This window comes from Pholcus phalangioides, unplaced genomic scaffold (assembly GCF_987345545.1).
Source record: "Pholcus phalangioides strain wild (caught in Gottingen) unplaced genomic scaffold, Ppha-v1.0 ptg000008l_1, whole genome shotgun sequence".
Classification (NCBI taxonomy): domain Eukaryota; kingdom Metazoa; phylum Arthropoda; class Arachnida; order Araneae; family Pholcidae; genus Pholcus; species Pholcus phalangioides.
Genome location: NW_028301601.1, coordinates 4,810,652 through 4,834,879, shown reverse-complemented (window position 1 = coordinate 4,834,879; position 24,228 = coordinate 4,810,652). Strand labels below are relative to the sequence as shown.

The window sequence follows — 24,228 nt, the reverse complement described above, 5'->3', positions numbered from 1 at the left end:
TCCTATTTCTTATACATATTTAACCTTGCTTTCTATATCATATTTTGAATTGCACTGCCTGCTGGATAAAATTCTGAAATGGTCAAATGGAGGAGGGAGTTTGTTTCCTATGTAATAGAAGGAAGAATGCAATGGAGATAAATGTAAAGACAAACTTCCGTGTTCAGAAGATATGCACTAATCATGGACAAATTTAAATTCCAATCATTTTTGTTCTCTCTAGTCCTGAATCATCATGATGAAAAACACATTTCACTCTAACATATTAGTACTGTAAATTGAGTATAATGTAATGTTTAATATTTACAAATGAATTTTAATTTCCAAATTCCTTATTGCATTCATTTCAGAATCAGTGTTGGAAAGCCTAAAAAACAATGGTTTCTTCAAGACTTTTAATGAAGAATTTGTTTTTCCAACTGTCCACGATGCAGTACTTTATGCTGTGAGGCATGAAAACTGTTCTTAGCATGTCATCTAGTGATTTAGTATATTTTCTGATATTTATATACAGCACCTGTACAAAAAACCCTCTGTATATATGTACTTCATGTTTTTAAAAAGTAGAAACTTTTGTTTTGTTATGAACATTGTTATATAGTCATTGTTTTTTTTCTTTTTCTGTGTTCTTTGATTGGAGAATAAATGTTGTTCAAATTAATTCACACTAATAATAATTAATTCAGTATTGGCCGTCTTTTGTGATTCAACTTTCCTTTTTTTTATTGAACATTTACACAGTTATATATATACCAATGTTTTCTTCTCAGAAACAAACAAAACGCACACCAATGAGCAATGGCAGTGAGTATAAATATAAAGAGAAGGAGGTCAACAATTTTTCCCTAGTCCAATTCAGATAGAGGGTTGGAAGGGCGAGAAAACAACTGATATCTTTTAAAAATGTAACAACAAGATGAGGATGAAAGTTTTTTTGATATATAAGTTAGTCGTTCATTTTGTAACGCATCCTTCGTTTATTACATCGGTCCACTTCATACTCAAGCTCAATGTCCAGGAACCTGTAAAAAAATATTAACTATAACTATATTTCTAGTTTTTTAATTACATAAACATAATATTTTGTGTATCCATAGCTTTCTGTAATGTTAGTTAGGCTATTACAATAAACATTGCAGAAGTCACATTATTATCCACAATTCCAATAAGCAAAGTACAGACCAAACATGCACCACAACAACATAGGAAACATTTAGTCATTCAAGAGCATTTTATAAAATGAAATTCAAATTTCGTATACAGTAAAACTCAGCTATAATGACTTTGGAAGTTCCTAGAAATTTTGTCGTTATAACTGATGTTGGCGTTTTTGAGACCTCACTTTGATTAGTGACTATTTTAGTGAAAAAAATATGAGAAATCTGATTGTAAATGTATTATTTCTCACCAAACATGTTACTAATTTTAGGCAAAACTGCCAATTATTTTGTTTATATAGCATATTTGGCGGAAAATAAAATTATGCAGCAAATCCTGTGAACAAAAATGTATTCCAGGGGAGGGATTGTCATATTCATTATGAGCTTATAAATTAAGTAAATGATCTCCAACTTTGATTTTAGAAAAAATTGTGAATTAAAATAACCACTGAAATAAAGGAAATTATTTTAAAAAATCACGGAAAATACAAGAACTTTGAGATAAGACCATACCTGGGATACACCGCATTCCTACGGATCCATAGGTGTCCAGATAATTCAGTGCTCTGCTGAACATGAACAGGAGGAATATATAACACAGATTGTTCCCAATGCGTTTCACTGAAAAAAAATTAAAGTGAAAAATAGACTAATCTTAAAAGTTTCGGAGAATTGTATTTGTACTTCTCAAATTGTTATGTATTTTACTTCTGTATTATCTGCTTTGACCCATTAAAAACTATCTGGCGATTCTTGAAATTTTTTTTTTCTACCTGAACGAAATTCAGATACATAAGTACATACATGTGCATTGGTATTCATATTGGGTTAAATCAAGAAGCTATCCATACTAAAATTAAAGACAACCATAATTTCTTATGGGCAATGTATATGCAGGATACCTATGTAACAGGGTGTATGGCATTTTGCTGGCGAACCATTGATCTTAGAATCATACTTCTAATTGGAAAAAAGTATCACTCGAGTGTCATCCATGTTGCAAGGAATTGTATATAGTTATTAAAATAAAATTATTTTGATAATTGCATAACCCCTTGCAAAATGATGTAACTGAATATTACACGCTATTAGGGTATTTTTTTCCTATTGGAAATATGCCTCTAGGATCAATGGTTCGCCAATAAAATGTCATATGCCCTGTATATATTTTACTTGCTGAATTTCTAATTTTCATGAAAAACTACAACCCCCAAAATAAATAGTCTGCCCCCGTATTCACAGGGGTTACATTCCGGGAGTGGCTGCAAATAACCAAACAATAGGTTTTTTATTGAACGTGAGAAGAGCAGAGTGACACAGGTATAAGGGAATACAAAAGAGGGTGCAGCAATTTTGGCAATGTTTTCTGAAAGCACATTGTAATTTCTGTTTGTCGTTTCTTCTTCATATCATCAACTATGTTGACAAGACTTCCTTTACCAATTTTCCTATATGTGAAGAACATAGCATAGAGGGATCTATATCATGAAAATAATCTATTGCTGATTTTTGAACTTGCAAAGCCCTTCCGCTATGTTACTCATGGTGAACTTGTCTCCCACTTCTTGATCTTCATCTGGTACTACTTGAGCATTCAACTACATTAATTTCTCCTCTGCATTGCTATTAATTAGCCGTTCAGCTTCTCTTCTACATCCATATCGTTGAACCTTTTTTGCTAACGTGGCAATGTCTTTTATAATCTCTTCAGTTGGCTCTGTCCTGGATCGCACATTACGTCAACGGCCAAAGGTTAATTCAATTCAAGTTGACTATTTCTCTATTAAGAGTTGCCACTGCTCTAGTGATGACAGAAATGTCATTGGTAATAGTGTAATTCTTCCATGCCTTCAAGACATTTTCTGCATTTGCATCTTCTATTGCATGCACAATCATCTTCATTGAATACCATGTATAGCGAGTCTTGAATGCTTGCATTATCCCCTGATCAATCGGCTGATGATAGATGTTGTATTAGGAGGCATATAACAGATTCCATACCATCAGCTTTGAACTCATTGACATCTGAGTGTCCAGGAGCATTATTCAGTGTCAAAATAACTGAATAGCATGTATTCACTCTCGCTGTATCCAATTTTTTTTGTAAAGTTTTCACTTTTTTTTAATCTTTTCGAAGCATTATCAGTAGCACTAGACAAATAAGCCATCCTAAACACACGCCACATGAATTATGATTGCTGAGTGTGTTGCTGGAAAAAAACTCGCATATGGAGGGCTAACAGTATATCTATATAACATCCCTAATTTTTATGGGCTTTTTTTCAGCCACCTCCGTGGGCAGTTTGCCTTTTGTGGCCTTTATATTTATTTGCATTTGATTCCCATAAACCAGTGTTTCTCAAAGTGTTCATTGTGGCTCCTAGGGAAGTTGTGCCTATTCATGCTTTGAAGTGGTTATTTTATAAGGGATAAAATATCTATAAACTATTCTGGAGAGCAACAGATGAAACACAAATCGGGTAAGGGAGCAGCATGTGACAAGTTTGAGAACTCCTGCCACAAAGTGTCCAACATGTACAGATTCAAATAAGATTATACATAGATAGTTTCTCTTCAATGGTTGCTTATAGAATTGTCTTTTTAAGTTGAAAAACTTCCTTGATATTTGTATAGTATCTATGCATCTTCCTGATGACAATCGAAAATAATCTTAACACTAGAACTGCGTAGTGGGTCAATTTGACCCAAATCAAACTTTGTTTTCATTTATCTTGAAAACTTAAGCACAGATGATAAAAAAATTTTGTGACTTTTCATGATATCATATGAATATTAATTCACGAAAATTTTACTCTTCACATTTAGTGTTTCAGGCTATAAGCACTTATAATTTTACACTTGTAATTTTGAATACCTGGTATTCTGACGGGACTATGACTGAGGTTTTAGGGAAGTAAAAGCTTAACTTAAGGAAAAAACATGAAGCAGAAATTTCCGCAGGCACACACGATGTCATAGAAAAAGAATAAAATTCTGACTGCGCCAAATACTTTTTTAATTGATTTCCAAACCTTGGAAAGGATCAGCGTATAACGAATCTCTCTTTCAGAACACACAGTGATGCAACTGATCAAGAAATTTGAGAACAAGGGCAGAAATGCCTCAACCGACACCTTCTTTCACTACACTGAAGCTGGCTCAAATGCTAAAAGCCAAAAAGTACGAGGTGAGACGAAATCGAAGGGCAATGTTATCTGATGCAATGAACATAGTGAAACTACAGTTGCATGAAACATCGCTAATGAGATACAATGATTTTATAATGAAAATTTATAAAGGAAGATATTTATCAAAAATATAATGTTTTATTACTCAGCATGCTTCATCTGACAGTCAATATTGGCAGTGGAGGCCCCAAAAAGCTTCCAGAAACAATTTCACATTACAATTCAAGACAGTTTGCAGAAGTTGTAGCCGATCAAATAGCAAGAAAATATTAGGTTGAGGTTGCATCATGGGGTGGCCTGTACACATTTTCTACAACATCCTAGATCTCACTATAAAAAATTGCTTTATTTTGCATAGAGCAGTATAGAAAGCCAGAACTATTTTTCGAAAGAATTTTCTCTAAAATCTTATTGAAGAGTTACGTTCATCATACGTGTTGCCCTTGCGCAACAGGAAACGTTCGTGGGCTCTTGAACGTGTAACTGTTCGTGAGTCATCACAAAAGTAAAATAAATAAACGACTCTGATGTCCGGTAACATCAAAATGTGAAAAGAAAACCATTCATTTTTTTTACATGGGCTGTGCAACTTCAACATGCCGTGAATGTGCAAGAATAATGAAAAAAAAAATTGCTCCAACTGCTCATCATAAATTCCATTTATCAATAAGAAATCAATACTTATTTAACAGAATCATGTTATAAACTTTCTTATACTTAATTTGGCATGCTTATTTTACATCTTTCTCATATTGTGGGATTACTGAAAAAGTTTTTTTAATGAACAGTGTAAATAATGTATACTAAATCTTATTTTTAATGAATTACATCATTTTTTAGCTAATTTTGAAGCCTATTTCATATGCATAAATAAATGTAGTTTCCCATTATGAATACACAAACATTGAATGAAAATAGGGAAAATCCCAGGAACCGGAAAGAAATTCCTGTTTTTGCTATGAAACACTGTTTCTTCCTGGTTTGGGTCAATTTGATCCAGTCTGCCGTTCTAGGTACACCGAAAGTGCAGCGGTTCTAGTGTTAAGTCTCAAAGATTTTGAAGATTATCTAATTTTAAAAAGGAATTTTTTAAATTTTCAGAAATAAGTTGAAAGCAAAAAATTAAACTAAAGTTCATTGACAAAAGGAAGCTATTCTTATACATAATCACTTTCATTTTAAGAAGATACAGAACTTAAATTTTGTATCACTTGTATATTTTTACATTTTTTGTTATTCAGTCATGTTGGTTTCATTTTCTTACTTTTGAAGTTTAATATATTGTGGGTTGAAAACTTCAATTAAGCAGGATCAGACAGAGAATATTCTCTGGAAGGACTACTATATTACAAATTACTGGAGAATATTATCTAAAATATTATTTCCAAGTTATTTAGAGCAGTCCTTCTATAGAATAGTTATTTATAGATATTATTTATTATAATACATATTATTATAAATATTCTTGAGAATTTTTCCTGTTATTTATAACAGTACTCCTTCCAGAGAATACTCAGAAGAAATATTCTTCTAAAGACAATTCTTGAAAGCAAAAGCTTCTTCACTTATGCAAATCTGTCAACTTTTCCAAAGATATACTTGCCTAAGGTGTCTAATTTATTACATATTTTTCTAATTTTACTCTTAAAAGATTGATTCTAATATCAAGGAGCTTTGAGATTTTCATTAGATCTTGGGGTCAATGATTAAAATTATGGCAGTGATCTGTATCATCACTTGAAAGTTTACAGAAGCCATAATGGATTTATGCCTGCCAATCAAGTGGTTAGTCCACGGCTGTGAATTTGAATCCTGGTACACAGGCATGGATGTTTACTAATTCTATCAATTTCATTGGGCAGATCAAACATCTCTAGAGCAGGTATTTTCAACCCGTTGTTCGTGAGCATCACTGTGCTCCCTGAAGCACAAAGAGAACTTGATGCTAGTGTCTGATTTTATGCTCACAAATACAAATACAAATACAACGCCACAACAGGCAAAATGCCCAAAAAAGTGTAATTATTTGGAGGTGGGTGGGTTTGAACCCATGTAACCTGAACTCTTCACATCTCTAACCCCGTATCTTACCAACCCACCACCACAAGCACTTGATTAACATTCCAATTGGACACCTTGTACAAATTGCATTAAATATTTGAAATCATGCATTCGTGTCAAACTTGCCATAAGAGTTCTCTTCTTTTGATGATGCGTACAGGAAGTGCTTGCGACTAGAAAATGGTTGACGACCTCTGCTCTAAAGGGATCATGCATGTTCTTTTTAATATCTATCCCTTTACCTCCCTTTGTAAGATATCTTTAGAAAAAAATAGTTTTTCATAGAACATTTTCGAAAAATTCATTTTTATTCTAATTTCTAAGGGATAAAGTGACAAAAAATATGTAATGGCCTATGATTCAGGTCAAAAACACTCCTTCAGATGTTTTTTTAAACGTATAACCGGTAAATTATAGGAAGAAAATTACAGTACTTTATTATGACGTACAGAAATTCATGGGAAACATTCATGAATGAAAATGTGTTTCATGACAACATACAAGTAAAAAATAAGCCTAAAGAAAGTTTCTTACTTTTCATAAGGTGATGTTGAAAGACAAATATTGTTAGGAAAGTGAACGGTAAACCAAATGACAAAGCCATGTACAGTTGTGTGACCAAAACAACTGCATAAAAATGAACCCTGAAAAAAAAAATATGCAAGAAAAGTAAGATGCATGGGAATAAATATCAAAATTTGCAAATTAGCACACTATATATAGGTGCCAATTAAATTTCCCATTAAATTGAGCTACTTCAAAATTACTATTCTACCAAGAACATTAACTTTGCTTATCTGAAATAAAAATAGCTGCACCAATTTCAAATTTACAAAAAAAGATGCCAGAAATGAATAATTACACTGCCTACCCTTGCAATACATTGTACTATATAAGCACATTGTACTGCATCAGCTAAAATATAACCGAGAAAGAAGGTTGAAAAAATAAATAAAATGCAAAACCTGAGTGCATTCAGTCACAGCAGCATCCACTGTTAATAAGTTCATCTGTGCTACACAGCTAGCATGAGACTGAATACATGAAGGATCAACGGACATAACATGGACAGATGCTAAAAAAAAATGAATTTTACAATGAAAAGTAGCAATAGAAAGCAAATATTTTTAGTAAAATGATGCTGATATGTATATGATGGTTATGTCTAATTACAATTGATATTTTGTCAGAGCTTTAATAAAATTAGGAGTGGGACGAATAGTGATTTGGCCGAATACTGAATAATATTTGGCTAATGTTTTGGCCGAATACTGAATATCAATTTTCTTAAAATTAATCAAAATTATAAATAAAATTATCAATTTCAAATGATTGATACTGAATTTTAATTATTTTAATTTTTTATTTAAATAAATATTAAAAAACTGGCAACCAAAAGAGTTTTGCTGCCATGATAATGACAATCAAATTTGATGATGATATATTGTATTTTAATATTAGTAATACCTCAGTAATGAAGATGATTTATTCTGGAATCACTTCATTAGCCAAACGAGATTTCCCATAGGTTTCTATGGAAAATTGTTTGATTCGTTCCAGCTTCTGCCAAAAATTTGAAGTTTTTAAAACACTAAAGGATGCCATGAAATAGACAAAAACTGATTGAAGGCTAAAATGAATAGCTTCAAAATTGTATAAATGAGAACACACAGAAAGATGAGAGAGATGCTGATCTTTTTATTATCCAGTATGTAACACAACCAAAACCAGCATTAGTCTACTAAAGCTCGTGTTGACAAAACCTAATCAAGTTCATAAATGTCCCCATCTATTTGTTATTTGGTCAGCTCATTTCTGAGTGGGATACATGCAGATGGAAAAGATAATCTCCCAGGCTTGATGCTAAGTGTCTTGCACTGAACGAACACAGGCTACCTTTTTTCTTTTTTGTTAGTGTGTGCATACATATAATCAAAAATGTTTGTTAGCTGAATCTGTATTTATCAACCAAAGCAGAAAAATCACAAAAAATCTTCATTATCCAGACAATCCGTAAGACAAGGCGACTGTATCACCATAAGCCGAGGTATCACCTTAAAGAATCAATTTCACATCTAATTAACAAAATATCAACCATTATTTACTCTCAAGTATTAATGCATCATAAAATTTAAGATTTTTTCACTCAAAAAAAAAGATGTTCTTTGTCCCTTTCAGTAGCTCAATAATTTCTTGTTTAGGTACATCCTTCAGTTAGTGAACTTGTGTAATTCATGCTCACTTCCACATTATTGTAGAAGGATTGTATTTTCAGCTTTGTTTTACTTATCCTAGAAATTAGACATAACCTCTTGCACAGAAAGGGATAGATATACACCACACGATAAAATATAATCAGTAAATTGTTAATTTATGTGAAAAATTTGAATTTTTTTTTTTAATTTGTTGCGCTAAGATTTATACAAATTCAGCCAAACCAAATATTCTGCAAAAGGGTCAAATACCAAACAGCAGCCGAATATTTGTCCCATCTCTAGTTAAAATAAGAATTACACAATGGTAAAATCTTCAAACATTACTCTTCACTTATAGTTCAAAAATTACGTGGCAGATGACAGCATTACACAGAAACAAGCTTCACGTTAAGTTCACAACACGCATATCCCAACATGTACCAATTCATAGAAGTTCAGCAGAGGAATATGGATGAGGTACACATGGTTTAGCAGTTAAAATTAGAATGTTATTTGATTATAATAATGATTTTCAATATTGCTAAGAATATTAATATATTTTTTTAGATTTTGGAAAGGGTAAAACTGGTGAGTTTTATAATTTCTACTATAGTGGCTCTATTGAACTTCTAGAATCTGCATGAGAATACCCATAAAGATGTTCAAAAAATTATTACTGGATAGTTTTGAAAACATTAAAAGCTTTCTCATCTATAAAGAAGGTAAGGTGATTCGAATGCAATTCACAAACTAAAAATCTGATACAATATGACAAACAAGTATAATTACAAATTTACACAGAATCAGGAAAATATTTAACATGTGAAAGTGACCAGCTGATTTTTGTTGTTCAGATGTGTGTTTTGGCTGCTTTCTGCAAACATTTACCAAAAAAATATAATCTTTAAAGTTTGATGAGCTCCAAGAAAAGATTGAGATATTTGTTGCCTCTAGTCTAGTGCATTCACCCGGTAAGTGAAAGGACGTGGGTTCAATTCCCAGTGGGGGCAGTTGAATTTTTTCTCTTTCCAAAATATATCTTTGCATCATCCAGCTGTTAAAAACCTTTGTAAATAACTTGTTGTTTGTGCCAGTTGCAATTAAGTATAGTAGGATTGCAGATACCTAACACCAGTGGTTCTCAAACTTGTGGCTCCCTTGTCCTAGTTCTATGGCTCTGCTTTGTCATTCATGTTAATTTTCAAAAATTCAAGCACTTCCGAAACACCCACACTTAAGCAATTACCTACATATGTGTCTATATTTATTTGAAAAAAAGACTATAGAACTAATTTTTTTAAGACAATACATGATAGACATCAATATAGCGCATCTATTATAGCCTAACACTATTCTGCTCTTTGTGGCACAGTGTTCAACATTTTTGTGAGGTTGATAATTATAGTTGATCCTCAGAGACAGACTGTGCTAGAAGGGTGGGAACTTCAGAATGACAGAACTGTAATACCAGCAGCTAAAAAAGGAAGACGCCCCCCCCCTCCTCCTCCAAGACATGGAAGAGAGTAAGAGAAAGAAACTGAGATAAGAGAGAAAATGTTACTGATTTGATTTAAGGGAAAGATTATGATTTGAGGGAACAGCTGGTCCTTGGAAATGCATCTAAAATAATAATGCAGGGGATCCGGCTGATAACATTTTTCGAAAAAAAGTAGTAAATGGGACAACGCTTTAAAAGGGTAATCTTGATAAGTGTTAGTAAAAGCTGGGACAATGAAAGCATGTCCTACTAAGTGGGAAAACGATCTAAAAGGGAACATTATAAGCAGGATTCACTGTACAGTGAAACCTAGATATAACAATACTTTGCAGACCAAGAAAAAATATCATTGTAGAAGGATTATCATTATATTGAGAGACTGTAGTTTAAAATTAGACTGCAGGCATTTCCAAACAAGCTTTAAAACAATACAGTTGGAAAGAGATTTATCATTATAGAGAGTAGCATTGTAGTGAGGTTTCACGTATCTAAACAAAAATTGTAATGAAAGGAGAAGGCAGGCTTTCACAGCCAGAGTTTATAATAGAGTCCATACCTTTTGGGCTGTTATACCATTATGGCTTCTTTGAAGCAGATGTTTTGGCTACGACTACAGTAGATATCTTCAGTACAGTTTTTGACAGGTAAGGAGACGAAATGACCTCCTTGGATAACCATTATCCACCACTTCACCAAACACCAACTCTGGTCATATTGCTATACTGCAATTTACTACCATTAATGAAATTGGTTGGAAATGAAGGCACCGTCTATCGGTGGTCAGCTAAAGCTAGTTCGGGGAAAATATTTTTTTATGTCCTCTCTCAGGTTTGAACCTGGGACTGTGACAGCAACCTTCACAGTGGTAGACAAGCATCTTACCACCATATCACTCAGACTCGCCGTTATCTACTGACACTTTTGCTGAGGACACTGAAGAATCAACCTCGTCATTGTGATGTCAAGCAAGTAGCATGTCTATGCTCTTGTGATGTGGCGGCTTCTGATTGGGTAGATGGGAATCAAAATCTTTTCAGAATCAAATTTCTGATCCCCATTCAAATTTGAAGACTCTGATCCCCCACCCAACCAATCAGAAACTACCGCACCACTTGCTCGACATCACAGCAATTAGCTTGATTCTTCCGTATCCTCAGCAAAAGCGTTAGTGAATATTTATCATCTAAGGAGGTCATTCCATCTCCTTGCTTGTCAAAAACTGAAGATGTCCACCACAGTCGTAGACAAAATGTCTGCTTCAAAGAAGCTTCAAACACAGCATAACAGCCCAAACAGTATGGGCTCTATTAATATAATTTTTTAAAAATGTTGCAAATAAAAATTTTCATAATTGCTAGCTTTACTGTGCTGAATTAGGCACTAATCTGTAGGTTCGGGTGTTTAACACCATTATAAAAGATAATGACGATCAGAAGAGTTTTAATGAACAAACATAATTTATTTGATATATGGGCACACAGAAAAATACGGGACTTCACATACACAAGGTTTCTTGCCATCTGCCCAAAACCATTCAATTTTTTATCGCAGCTTACGTTGTTAGGTTACAATCACCAGAAAAATGTGAAGAGTGACGTCACATGCATCATCTACGATAGGTAAAAGTTCAACTAGAGGTCACGGTTGCTACAACTAACTAGATCAACAATCTTAAACATTGCTTCATACCTTGCATTTGCTCCTCAGCTGTTTTAGCCAATGCACTCATGTCTATCCCATAAGTGTCAGAAACCCTTTTCCAGAATTTTACACTGCAAAGAGAAAAAAAAGTTCAGTGTATAGTACTTATGATGGGGGAAAAAACCTTTAAATAAATGGTTTGCTATTAAGGTAATCTTGACATATGAAAACAACTGTGTAGTGCTGAGAAGAGAATCTTGTGATAATTTTACATTTACAATTGAAATCAATTGTGGCAGGCAACAATCCAGTAAATATATCCAAAAGGACCCGTGATGGTATTAAATATACGAGGCGTGTTTTTTAAATAAGTACCATTTTGAAATTCTGTTGCTGGAGAGCTGCGTCGCGGTCAGCATTCCGCACACGCGTGCTGTATACCTACATATGTTAACAAACCACAGACACCATTACGGAAACATTCAACCATGTTTAAGTTCGTTTGCAAGTATTTAAAATGCCTCCGCAGATTAAGAATGCCTCCGACTGTGAAATAAGTGCTGTGATTCATTTTCTTAGTGCTAAAGGTGTGAAAGCGGCTGAAATTAATCGACAGATCAGTGAAGTGTATGGAGAAAACATTATGAATGGTACAGGAATGGGTTAGAGCTTTTAAAGATAGCCGCACAAATGTTCATGATGAGGAACGAAGTCTGCGACCTTGTGTCATCACTGAAGATTTGGTGCAGAAAGCGGATGAAAAACTGAGAGAGAACAGACGCTTTACGATTTCATTATTATCTAATGAGTTTCCTCAAACTTCCAGAAGTGTTCTCTATAAAATCGTAACTGAATGCTTAAATTATCGAAACTTGCGCAATCAAAAACAAAAGGCGTAGCATGTTGAGTAAATGGATCATTTTGCTTCATGATAATGCCCGCCCACACGTGGCTAATCGAACCAAAAATCTCATTGCCTCATTTTGCTGGGAACAACTTATCACCCTCCATACAGTCCCGGTCTTCACCCAATGACTACCATATGTTCCTGCATTTGAAGAAGCATTTGGGTGGCCAGCACCATGACAACGATGATGAGGTCAAAACAGCAGTGGTTGTCAAATCAGGGGGCAGACTTCTATGAGGATGGGATTCAAAATCTGGTTGTACGATACGATAAACGCCTTAATATTGGTGGAAATTATGTTGAAAAGTAGATTAAGGTACAGGCTTACATGTAAAAAAAATTGTTAAGGAAAAAAAGCCAATTTATTTTCTTTTTATTTTAAAATGGTACTTAAAAAAACACGCTACGTATGTTATGGCAACACATGTTTAATACATGTGTGCCTTACATCAAGTTCTTAAGAAACTTTGCAAGAAAAAGTCTTCAATAAAATAAATTTGTATAATCACCTGTAGTCGTATTCTTGATAATCTGAAAGTGGAGCTATGTAAATCCTTACTAACTCTGGAAAAAGCCATCCACCCTGAAAATAATTGAGATGAACAAAAATGTTACAATTATTGTTTTCAATAATATCAAAATCAGATTTCAGTTATTATTACAGATGATTTTTTTTGGATCAATTTATTATGAATGTGTGAGAATAATGTAATGGATAAAATCTGTGATACAAAAAAAGTATTCAGTCACAAAAATTAGTTCAAATAAATGAGAAACATTTAGATACATCAATGGGCTTGGCTTCATGTTCACTAAAATTATGTAAGTATACTATTTACTTCAGACACACACAACAATTTCTAATCATTAAACAAAAACATATTAAACTCAAATGGAGTAATACAGAATATGTGCACTGCAATAAAATTGTATTGAAATCACTGAGGCTTAACTTCAAATTTCTAGCTCCCAATCAATAAAACAGAAGTCTCAACAGCTCTCAATAATCAATGTTTCATCACCATATACCCAAAAGCAGAATATTTTGCATGAGCCCTCAGCTGACGAAATGTTCTACAGTAAAAAAATTCCATAACAGTATTTTCCACACACTTTTTTAAAATTCTCCTCAGATGTGTTCTTCGACGCACATCACATATTTTGGCATATTCTGGTTTAGGGACTATATATTTTATATATTACTTAAATGCACTCACTTTTTTCAACCACCTGTCCCTGGCTAATAACAGAGACGGAAGCATGGATTCGTACATCAACATGTAACCCTTGAATGAAAAAAATGTTCATATACAAGTATCAAAACATCAGTTTCAGCACTGGATTTTTTACATAAAAGAATAAAATTCTTATAAAGCAATAAATTATTTTATTCAGTATTAAGGGGAATCACTGTTAGAATCCATTCAAAATTCCCCCCCCCCCAGTAGATTTTTAAATGATGAGTGCTGAAGAGAATCATGTCATATGTTTTCACAGTATTTGTTCTCAAAGTGTGCGCACATCATGGTTTCCATTGATGGAATTAAACTTTGACAATAGTGTCATGCAAAGATTTAATAGAGATTTGCATCTTTTCTGTGGTTAGAAGAAATCAGTTTATCTGACTTACAAAAATACAGTGAAACCTATATGAAATAGTATGTTAAGAGATCGAAATTGTAAAATGAAAACCTGTCTAAAATGGAATATTAAGGTGCAAATCAAAGCACTAATCTTCTATGGGACTACCTTTTGATTTTATTCAAGACAGGTATCAGTCCATATACAGTGCAATCTTAAACAGAGCTTTCACTTTACTATCATTAAGAGGTTGGGTCTTTTTTTTATAATATATTCCCAGGAGATACATATGATCTGTCCAGTGAATTTGTTAGTGTTAGTAGTCATCCATATCCAAACTGGGATTCAAACCCAGACCTGCACAGTCAGAGTTCCCTAACAACTATTCTAGATTATCAATAAAAAACTTATGAAATCAAAACACTAGAAATTTTATCACAGTAGTTCTCAAAATACTAAACAAATAAGAAATAGCGAAGAAAAATTCCACTTACCATCCACTCACTAACAATTATATCAACTTTCTCTGGCAAAGTTGCATCCTGTTTTAAAAACCAAAATAGATTAGCTAAAGAAATTTTAGCACATGGTTGTTGATTTTATTGGATTTTTTTTTTAATTCTATGAATTTTTAAATCATTAAGTTTAAAAATTTAGTAACAATTGTTTTAGTATATGGGAGTATAGGAGAGAGATTTAGCACATTTTCCCCAACTAAGCATAAAGAGGTTGTAAGAGAATGGTGTAATGACGATGACAAAACATGTTTCATTGCAAAATTTTTAAAGGCTAAAAGATCTAGCCATGACTGTAAGAAACATTCACATCACACAGGTAAAAATTCTCTAATTTAGGGGTTCTCAAAGTGTATGCCATAAGATAATATTGATGTGCATGTAAATAGTGGTTGATAGGAATTAAAATGGACTATTTACACAGCCATGGATTAACAATCATTAAAGTAAGAAACCTACGATAAACTATAGCTAGGGTAAGAAAATTTGAATCATTGAGTAAAACGGGTTGTTAAATTAAAGAATAAGAGTTGTTTCCAGAATACCCTAACTCCAAAAAATCCAATTAGGAAATTTAAAAAAAATTAATGGTCAATTCACTTACTTCTACTTTCTGTTGAATTACGATGATCCTGTCAGAGAAGCCATTACTCTGAACAACTTTCTTTGCTTCTTTAGCTACTTCGCTTGCTTCAATCGCATATACTGTAATTAAAAGTTATAATAAATGCACATTTAATTCTTCATGAATATTTCCTCCCTTCCTATTTTAAATATTAAGTAAAATAAAAATCTGAGACAGTAGATATGAGAATATGGAAAAAAATTAAAACGAATAAATCAATCAACAAAATAATGAAACTACAGTCGAGAGATGCTCGTTATAACGACCATTCCATTACAACGACCGGTAGGATAAGTACCAAATGTTTTCATAACACAACTATCATATACGTTTTATTTTCAATACAACGACCCTCCCAATATAATGCCTGTTTTCGACGGGACGAGAAGGGGGGTCGTTATATTGAGCATTGACTGTATTTTAAATCTCGAATTTGAAGTTATTTTGAAATTTTAAAATCTTAAAAGACGGCTTACCCCGCTTAGCTCCAGCTTGTGCGCAAAATAAACTTAGTATCCCTAAGACAGAAAAATATCATAAAACTTTTGTTTATCTGCACACACAAAATTAAAAAAATAAATGAAATCATACACATACACAAACAAAAAACCTAATGAATGAGTAAATGTGTTCAATTTTTTTTTAATTATCGATCGGGAAGGTAGGGGAAATGTTGTGTGCTTAGGAATTATCAAGTATAACACAAGATATGTTAGACTAGTGTTCTTCAACTGAAATGGTTCTTATCCAGTTTGTCATAATTTGTACCCTGATAATTTTTATCATATATTTTGTTGGAAGAAACACCAAAACAGAATCATTGATATATTTGATACAGCTTACAATAACATCTATTTCATTTTAACAATTAAACCCAAGTTATATAAAATTATGCAATAAAGAAATGAAATTTAAAAGTGATAACACAGAAAACTTACCTGTCCCAGCACCAACATCTAAGACAACCTTCCGATGAAAGAGCTTATAGTTACTAAGTATTGCTCTACGATATGTCTGAGTTCTTGTAACATCTCCGATCATAACCCTGTGTATCGAGAGATCTGCATAACAGCTGAATAAATAGATAAATACATTTTAATGTTGAAGATTAAACAAAATAACACACAAATATAGCAAAGAAAAGAAAACAATGCAAAAAATTGAACATTTTAAAAAAACTGTTAAAAGAAATGTCCAAAGCATGCATAAAACAACTTCAGGAATCTCTCAGATAATTTCTCACAAAAATATAATGCAAATTAACAAGAATTTATTCTAATTTATTTTATTTATTTTTGTAATGTACAGTGATACCTTGGCTAACAAATTTTTCGGTGAACAAAGATTATTTTTGTGATTTTTTTCACCTCATCTAACAAACATTTTCATTGATATGGATGCACACGCTAACATGAAACAGCCATGTTGTAAGTGTTGAATTTCTGCGAAAATCTTCATTAGAATTACTGTCATTCGAGCTTGATAACTCATGTCCACCTCAAAATCTTTTTCCAGATGTACCTACACTTCTCTTTCTGAAATGTTTTGAACTATTTCACGTAAAATGAAAGATTTGTATAAGCGAAAATGCATTGAAAAAAAGGAACCTATATTTTCAGAGCACGTGTCCTTTCAGCAGTGCGAAACTCTTTAGCATCAAACAGAACATTCTGGACATTCTAGAAGATTATTTTTACCATCTGCATGAATCACAAGTGGAAATTAGCTGACCAAATCACAAGTGAATGAGGACACAGAAAACTCAACTGGGTTGTGAAAAATAAAAAGATCTTCCGTAATTCATCTTACTGTAAATTCTCATTTATCCAATTTTGAAGCAGTTCATTTTAGCCTTCAGTCAGTTTTCATCCTTTCTGTAGTGTTGTTCCTTCGTGTTTCAAAGACTATCTTCAAAATTTTGGCAATTGCCTGGACCAATTAAACAATTTTACACAGAAACCTATGGGAAATCGCATTTCGGCTAACAAACATTATTCCGGAATGAATCACCTACATTAACCAAAGCAGGGCCGTAACTAAGATTTTTGTCGCCCTCACACCTTTAAAATTACATAATTTCGCAACTGTGTTTTTTGTTCCCACCTACAACTGCCCCCCCCCTAAATTTTTCCACCCCCCTCTAGTTAGGGTCCTGGCCAAAGTATCATCACCGTATTTGATCATAAAATGTAACAGTAGTGTTTGCCCAAGAGTATTTTTTTTGGGAGTGGGGCCAGACTTTATAATTAAACCAATGAATAGAAACCTGACAACAAAAAAAAAGCTGCATGGTATTTTTGCAGTGTTCAGCACAAAACTCCCAACCAAATACTATAAAACTATAAACAACCAAAATGTTTTAAATCCTTTTGGTATTTCAACACACTTATAGGTGCCATCATCAACAGAAAATTAAATGTTCAGCAATCAACGATAAGGTCTTATTGACTTGGGGGACCTAAAGACTTCTCCACGGGTTGCTAATCTTTATTTTTAGTCTGAAGACTGCACCTATTGTGTTGAAGCATACATAAGGATTTAAAACCTTTTATTCATCATTTCCATTCTTTATAGTGTTAAAGAAGTTAGTCAAGATAAATTTTATAGCATATACTCAAGTCCCACAGCTAAAGGTTTCGTCTTACCACTTAGCTGTAAGAAAAATCATTTGATTTGATCATTTTTGTTGTACCACTGTCATTGTCTGCACACGAGGGCTAATTAGACCGGAACCTACAATTTATTGCCAATTCTGAATGGCAGGCTTGTTTTCATAGTCATCGAGAGATCGCTAACCCCTTGATGGGGGACTCCCTGCGGCAGCAATCTTTTCTGCGGTCATATCGCTGCTTCTGTTGTACCGGAGTCAGGAAAGTTTTCTGACAAGGATGAACCTGGTATCGAACTCTCGACACCTCTAAACATCCTTTGGTACTTCAGGCAAGTATCTTATCGACCTGGGCTACCGTGCCCGTAAGAAAATTCATGGGGGGGGGGGGGGGAAACTGCAAGAAATATTCATGAATGACATTTCTGTCCAGCAATTACACAACAAATCATCTGATAACACAAGTACGCATGACTATTACCTGAAGTAGTTATTGTCATTGTTGAGGTAACTGAATTGGTCCTCTTTTTTTGAGCTACAAAATTATAAAAGAAAAAAATCACAATATGATACCTATGGAGCAAACAAAGGATGATCAGAAAGTATTATAAATCTTTATAAATTTAAGTGGTACACAATAGTACCAAGTGACGTAAATTATTTAATGCAAAAAATGGAGGTTTTTATACTAACACCTTCATAGTATACCCGCACTTTCTTTTATGGGAAGAACACAGATTTATAGAGTAGAAATGGAAAAATTAATTATCATAATAAAGTTGTTTGCAAGTAATAATCAATAATATTTTGTAGCTCTGAAAATCAACCTCATGATACCAAGCATAAAAAAACGAAATTCAAGTAAAAATTTGATCATTTGGTCGCATTGTTGCTTTCTGCATGTGAGAACTAATTACACCGGGTCTTTCAGTTCATAGCCCATTCTGAATGGTAATGAATCAAAAAGTTTCGTTGTCTCTGTGTCTCTAGGATGTTTTTTGCTAACGGGCCTGAATTTGTGTCCCGGTGAGTGGTTCAGAATCTGCTTTAAACTGTGTGTTTGTTCTAATTAGCCCTCGTTCTTATGAGAAACTGGTGCTATAGAACCCAGGAAAAAGAAGTTTGTATTGATAGAAAAGAATTAAAGCTAAGATGAAAAACTGGAACAAATCAAACAGCTATCATTATCTGCATATCAGGGTTGGCAGATTTTTATGGTTTAAATTGTCACGTCAAAAACCTCAAATATTGCTTTTATTAATATAAAAATTCTCATTGAAAATACACGCATTGATTGCGTGTAATGTTTAAAGTAACTAGATACTTCATATATGCTCGTAAAATAGTTTTCTACTCTATACAGAATTATTTTTTACAATATATATTTTTCATACTATTTGAATGGAGCATAACATAAAAGCTTGAAGGAAAAACTATGAGAAATGATTTGATATTCTTCAATTCAAGACAATTCTCTACCTTCCAAAATTTCTTCAGCTGCTTATACATATGTATGGATATAAACATCTGCTATTTTTGACTGTTTTCATCCCGATTTTTGATGTAAAAAACTGAACCCTGCTGCATATGTATCAAATAATTCAACTCGATGCTGGTGGATAAAGTAGTGAACACATAAATCTTTCCTATCCTATATCAGACATTGTCCGACATTACAATTTTCCAAATCTGCTTGAATGTCAGATGAGTTAAAACTTGATTACTTTCTTATGCATTTGTTGGCCGTCTCTGCAATTTGGCACATTTTATAAGATGTCAGTTCTAAGCTACGTTAATGAACCTATATAATGCATAATTATCAAACAATAACAAACATGAAATAGGAAAAAAAACCTTATTTCTCCTCCCTCCTCATCTTCTTGTTGGTTCACATACTCTTTGATTCCACTCACAGATGCATTTGAATTTATGTCTGATGAACTGCAACTTGGCAATATGTCATACTGAACTTCCTGAGTCGAGCATGGTAAGCACTCGATGCTGTTGTCCAATTTCAGTTTTTTGATTGGTTGATCAGATTGCGATGGACCATCGACACACTGTAGCTAGGAAAATCAAATTTCAGAATAATAAATATACTCTTACTGAGATTTAAAAAAAAAAACTCCCATAGAATATCATAGAGAGTGTTTTTATAATCAATATCAGGGGTCAGTCCAGATTTTTTTTGTAGGGTCCTGTTTCTGTGAAAATTTTCCTTATTTTTGTGAGAAGCGAAATAATCTGGTTAATCTATCACAAAAAAAAAAAAAAAATGTCAAATTTATGGTTTCATTAATTTTTATTTTGTAAAGGGTCCGTTTTTGAGATCCAGAATTTTTTGAAGTTTTCAGATCTGGAATTTTACAACGGATCCGAAAAATGATTCCTAATTTTTGGCTGGAAAGACATCTGAATATGTACACAGGGCCCATTCCTCACATACTGAAGCAAAATCGCACACAAATTAATTTTCGGCACAGAACCACCTTCTTTGTCAGAGATTTATTTTTTGAAAATACATAGAAATAAGGTCCAAGTCCTGTTAGTTTTGCGTTTTGCCCTTGTGGGGCATGCTGGGTGATGCAAAAAAAAAACGTTTACAACATATTTAACACTGCTTAATTATTATTTTTAATTCAATTGTATCAACAGACTAATATTGTTTGCAATAAAACACATACATACTCTCACAGACGAGATGGATAAACTACCATAAGAAACTTACAACTACAACTCCTTTTTTCTCTGATAATGTTCCACATGGGCTCTGACATAGGCTATACCCAGAGCTGGACAAAATCCAGGTGCCACAATGACAACTAAAAAATTGGTATTGGCAACTAAAATTTTTTTTTTTTGTAATTACTAAATTGTAGGCTCAAAGCAGCACAAAATGTTCATAACTTAAAGCAGCATATCTGTCAACCCCAAAAGCAGAATGTTTTGCATTGTTCTACAACGAGTCCTTGCTTAACTGAAAATGTTCTGCCGCAAAAATTCAAACTTAGTGTGTAATGCTTGTTATGAGTAGTGCTGCAATCTGCCATCAATTTTTCTAACTGTGATAAAAGTGCAATGATAGATTGATTGTATCGTCGTAGACCTGTTGTGTCACAGAGCGCATAACAAGCATTACACAGTAACAAACTTTACGTTAGGTTCACCTCATGTACGCGCACATTAAAACATACCAATTTGTTAGAAGTTCTACAGAGGTCCTATGTTTTCTATATTTTTCTCAAAATTTTTTCAGACGGTTTTGCAGTAGCACTGATTGTTTGGTGACGTATGTCACAGATTTTGGCAAATTTTACTTTGGGGTCTACCAACATGAAACAGAGTCGTTATGCCGTGAAAAAGTCAAAAGAAGCATTATTTCAGACCTTTTTCCTCCGGGTAAAAATTTTTTGGTGGCCAGATTTTTTTTGTGATTTCTCCTGCAGTGTATATACCTATCATTGGTTAGATACTGTTAAGGTATAAAGTTGGCCCTCGGTATTTGAAGATATCATATCTAGTCTTCTTCCCAAAAACATAAAATATGAATTGCACATGTTAAATAAATGTTTAAAAAAAAATTTTTGAATATATTATGAATATTCAAATAATATAATATTTTGAATATATTTTGCTAGTGCTTAAGTCCTCTATATGCTTTCTAACTCTACATCTGCTTGTTTGGATGCTATTTGAACATATATGGCTCGATATATACATCACTCAATGATGATTGTGCAGACATTCGTAGAAGATAGAAATGGAAGAAACGCCATAAAATCAGCGAAACGAAAGTGATATGCAATGATGATACATATGCAAAAAGTGATACATGGTTGAGATTAAGTGGAATACAAGTTCATTATGAGCAACATAGTGCAAAGGCTTTGTAAGTTTAAATGGGCAAAGGATTGTTTCCATGACATAGACCCCATCTATGGAATGTTTTTCATAAGGAGAAAAATTGGAAAAGGAGAGAGAGTATTTTGAAAAACAAAGCTTCTCTTTCTTTTTTTTTTTCAAACTGAACACGGTCAAGGCTTCATCAACTTTAGCCGATTTTAGCCATTGCTCTTTTAGAGACCCGGGACCATATGACGAGGAAACAGCCAACAGACATTATAATTTCTTTCAGAAAACATTGCCAAAAATAACTGGAGGCCCCTCCCTTCTACATGTGTCACACAAAACAGTTTCTGATTTATGTTATTCATGGCTTTTCCTCATTCGGTCAGCTCCAGAATGTAACCCTCATGAATACCGAGGGAAGACTGTATATATATCTTGACAATATCTAACCAATGATACCCAGTTTACCTATTGATACAGTGGATCCTGCTTATAACATTCATTCTTAAAGCAACTTATTTTCGTGATCCCAATTTCTACTAATGTTCATCAAGATTTCCTGTTTAAAACATTTTCACCCAACCTACATTTTTCACATCAATTTTTCAGACAATGTTATAAGCAGGATCTATATATATGATATATGCATTGATTATGAACTTTCAACCACACAACTACAGTTATCTTTTAGTAAGGCCTATGCGTCAGTGCAAGGGAACGAGAAAAAAAGACACATAAATGAGAAAGATATATAAGCGAATAGCATATCACTGGCCACGTGTGCAGAAAATCGTCTAATAAGTGAGATCACTGTACTCCATCCTTAACATGCACGATTTGGAACTTCAACAAATACCAATCGCTGGATTTGTCTAAATGGAAAAGACAAGTTGACGATTCACATTTTACCTGTTTCAATTTTGTGATTTTCGTTAATATTCTAAGGCATTAGACATTTTTCTGATGGAAATTCTATTTTTTTTTTTTCAAATATTTTACTGTTTTGCCCATGAAGTTTGTTTTCATTGCTAGGCCTGCAGATTAAAAACCATTCAAAATTTATCATTATACAGTTTTGAAATAAGAGTATTTTGAAATTAACTAAGTGTGCCAATCATGATGTATTTTTCTCAACCCTCTCAAGCAGAGATAGGGCCTTTTCCTTAGAAAAGGAAGCGTTAGCTCTCAAACCATACCTTAATGTTAGAATCACCTATAACTGTAGTCCAGTTGTAAGCTTATGAAATCACTATTTGGAACTTCATTGTCACAGCAGCTCCCAAGAATGTTTTGCCAAGGTAGGTTGAAAATCTTGCCAAAAAAATATTACCAAATTTTCATTTCTCTTTTACAAGTTTGAGCTTTGTGAACTTGGCGACAACCATATCATTTCCTCAATTGTGGGGCCACAGAGAAGTGCCATCCATTTTTCGTAAACTTTAAATTTCAAACTGGCAAGGCCTCACTTTTAACATGAGAGGAGCCCTGGGCAAAGCAGGAACTAGTAGGCCCTACAACTAGAGGGTCAAAAATGTTTGGTCAGTCAACGAATATACGGTACTTAAATTTCGTGCCACCCCAAAATCACGGAGCCTCGGGCAAATGCCCCACTCGCTCATGAAGCAATCGAGTCCTGCACACTGTCATCCCGATTAATGATGAGACGTATTCAAGTCAAACAGCGTCCTTCATAAATTTTCAAGAAACAATCAGTAAATTGTTGTCTCCGAGTCGAATAATAATCATAACAATCAAATATATTAACGCTTATAATCGCAACAAGTACATCATAGAAATAATTGATAATTAAAAATAATACGAATGTCATTTTTTTTTTTTTCCCCAAGTGCATCAATTTACCTCAGTGCTCTGTACATCAGCGCATGCCATCACTGATTAATATTGGAGCATATATAAATAAAAGCACGGAAAAAATACTTATTATGTACAGATTTCGTTGGGGTTTTTTTCAATTAAATTAGCAGAGCCATTAGCACGTAACAATTAGCAGACGCTTTCTTCTTATTGTTGTTGTTGGAAGAAAAAAAAATCAGCAACAAAGGACACTTTCGATTTTGTGGATAGACTCGATCACTATCGATTGGTGTCATATTCCAACCTTAAAAAAATGCAAAAAACTGAATATGAATAAATTCTGCTAAAATTGTACTGTAAATCTATAAATTTGAAAGTTGGATATAAATAATGAAGGAAAACAAATTATTATTGGCTACAATTGGATTCATTCCTCCATGTTATAAACAAAACCATATTACATGGAGTAACTACGGGACATTAAGAAGATAAATACGAGAAAATGCTCTAGAACATTACCAATTACTTCTAAAACTTCTAAAATATGGCAGTTCTAATTATCAATTACAAAAAGTGGTAAATAAA

At 33.4% G+C, this 24,228-nt stretch overlaps 2 protein-coding genes across 5 annotated transcripts in view; one reads left to right on the top strand and one right to left on the bottom strand.

Moving 5' to 3' along the window:
- The window catches only part of LOC149083534 (prestin-like), a 57,041-nt gene extending 56,360 nt beyond the window's left edge, over positions 1-681 (top strand). For both annotated transcript variants that reach the window (XM_089234054.1, XM_089234055.1), the window contains exon 19: positions 351-681. In XM_089234054.1, coding sequence (XP_089090180.1) covers positions 351-469 — 119 coding nt within the window. In that variant the 3' untranslated portion in view covers positions 470-681. The remainder of the gene's footprint in view (positions 1-350) is intronic.
- LOC149083533 (protein arginine N-methyltransferase 6-like) lies at positions 682-24,086 on the bottom strand. Of its 3 annotated transcripts, none has more exons than XM_089234056.1 (14): positions 23,689-24,086; positions 19,834-20,045; positions 18,461-18,514; positions 16,310-16,443; positions 15,848-15,889; positions 15,351-15,451; positions 14,726-14,773; positions 13,868-13,936; positions 13,160-13,233; positions 11,792-11,874; positions 7,375-7,484; positions 6,944-7,053; positions 1,674-1,781; positions 682-1,022 (listed from the first exon to the last, which is right to left on the bottom strand). In XM_089234056.1, exons 1-14 carry the CDS (start codon positions 23,716-23,718, stop codon positions 947-949), a joined length of 1,251 nt encoding a protein of 416 aa, XP_089090182.1. In that variant the 5' UTR covers positions 23,719-24,086; the 3' UTR covers positions 682-946. The 3 variants fall into 3 exon arrangements, with proteins under 3 accessions (XP_089090182.1, XP_089090183.1, XP_089090184.1); XM_089234057.1 differs by having other exon boundaries at positions 19,834-20,039; positions 23,689-23,861; XM_089234058.1 differs by lacking the exon at positions 18,461-18,514 and having other exon boundaries at positions 23,689-23,886.
- Positions 24,087-24,228: the final 142 nt, after the last annotated feature.

Bases quoted from the DNA above. Each gene is read 5' to 3' on its own strand.
- LOC149083533 (XM_089234056.1), bottom strand. From the start codon at position 23,718: ATGGCATGCGCTGATGTACAGAGCACTGAG. The intron at 16,444-18,460 runs GTAATAGTCATG...CTATTTATTCAG, and splicing joins AATGACAATAACTACTTCAG to CTGTTATGCAGATCTCTCGA. The intron at 1,782-6,943 runs GTAAGAAACTTT...ATTTTTTTTCAG, and splicing joins TCAACATCACCTTATGAAAA to TGAAACGCATTGGGAACAAT.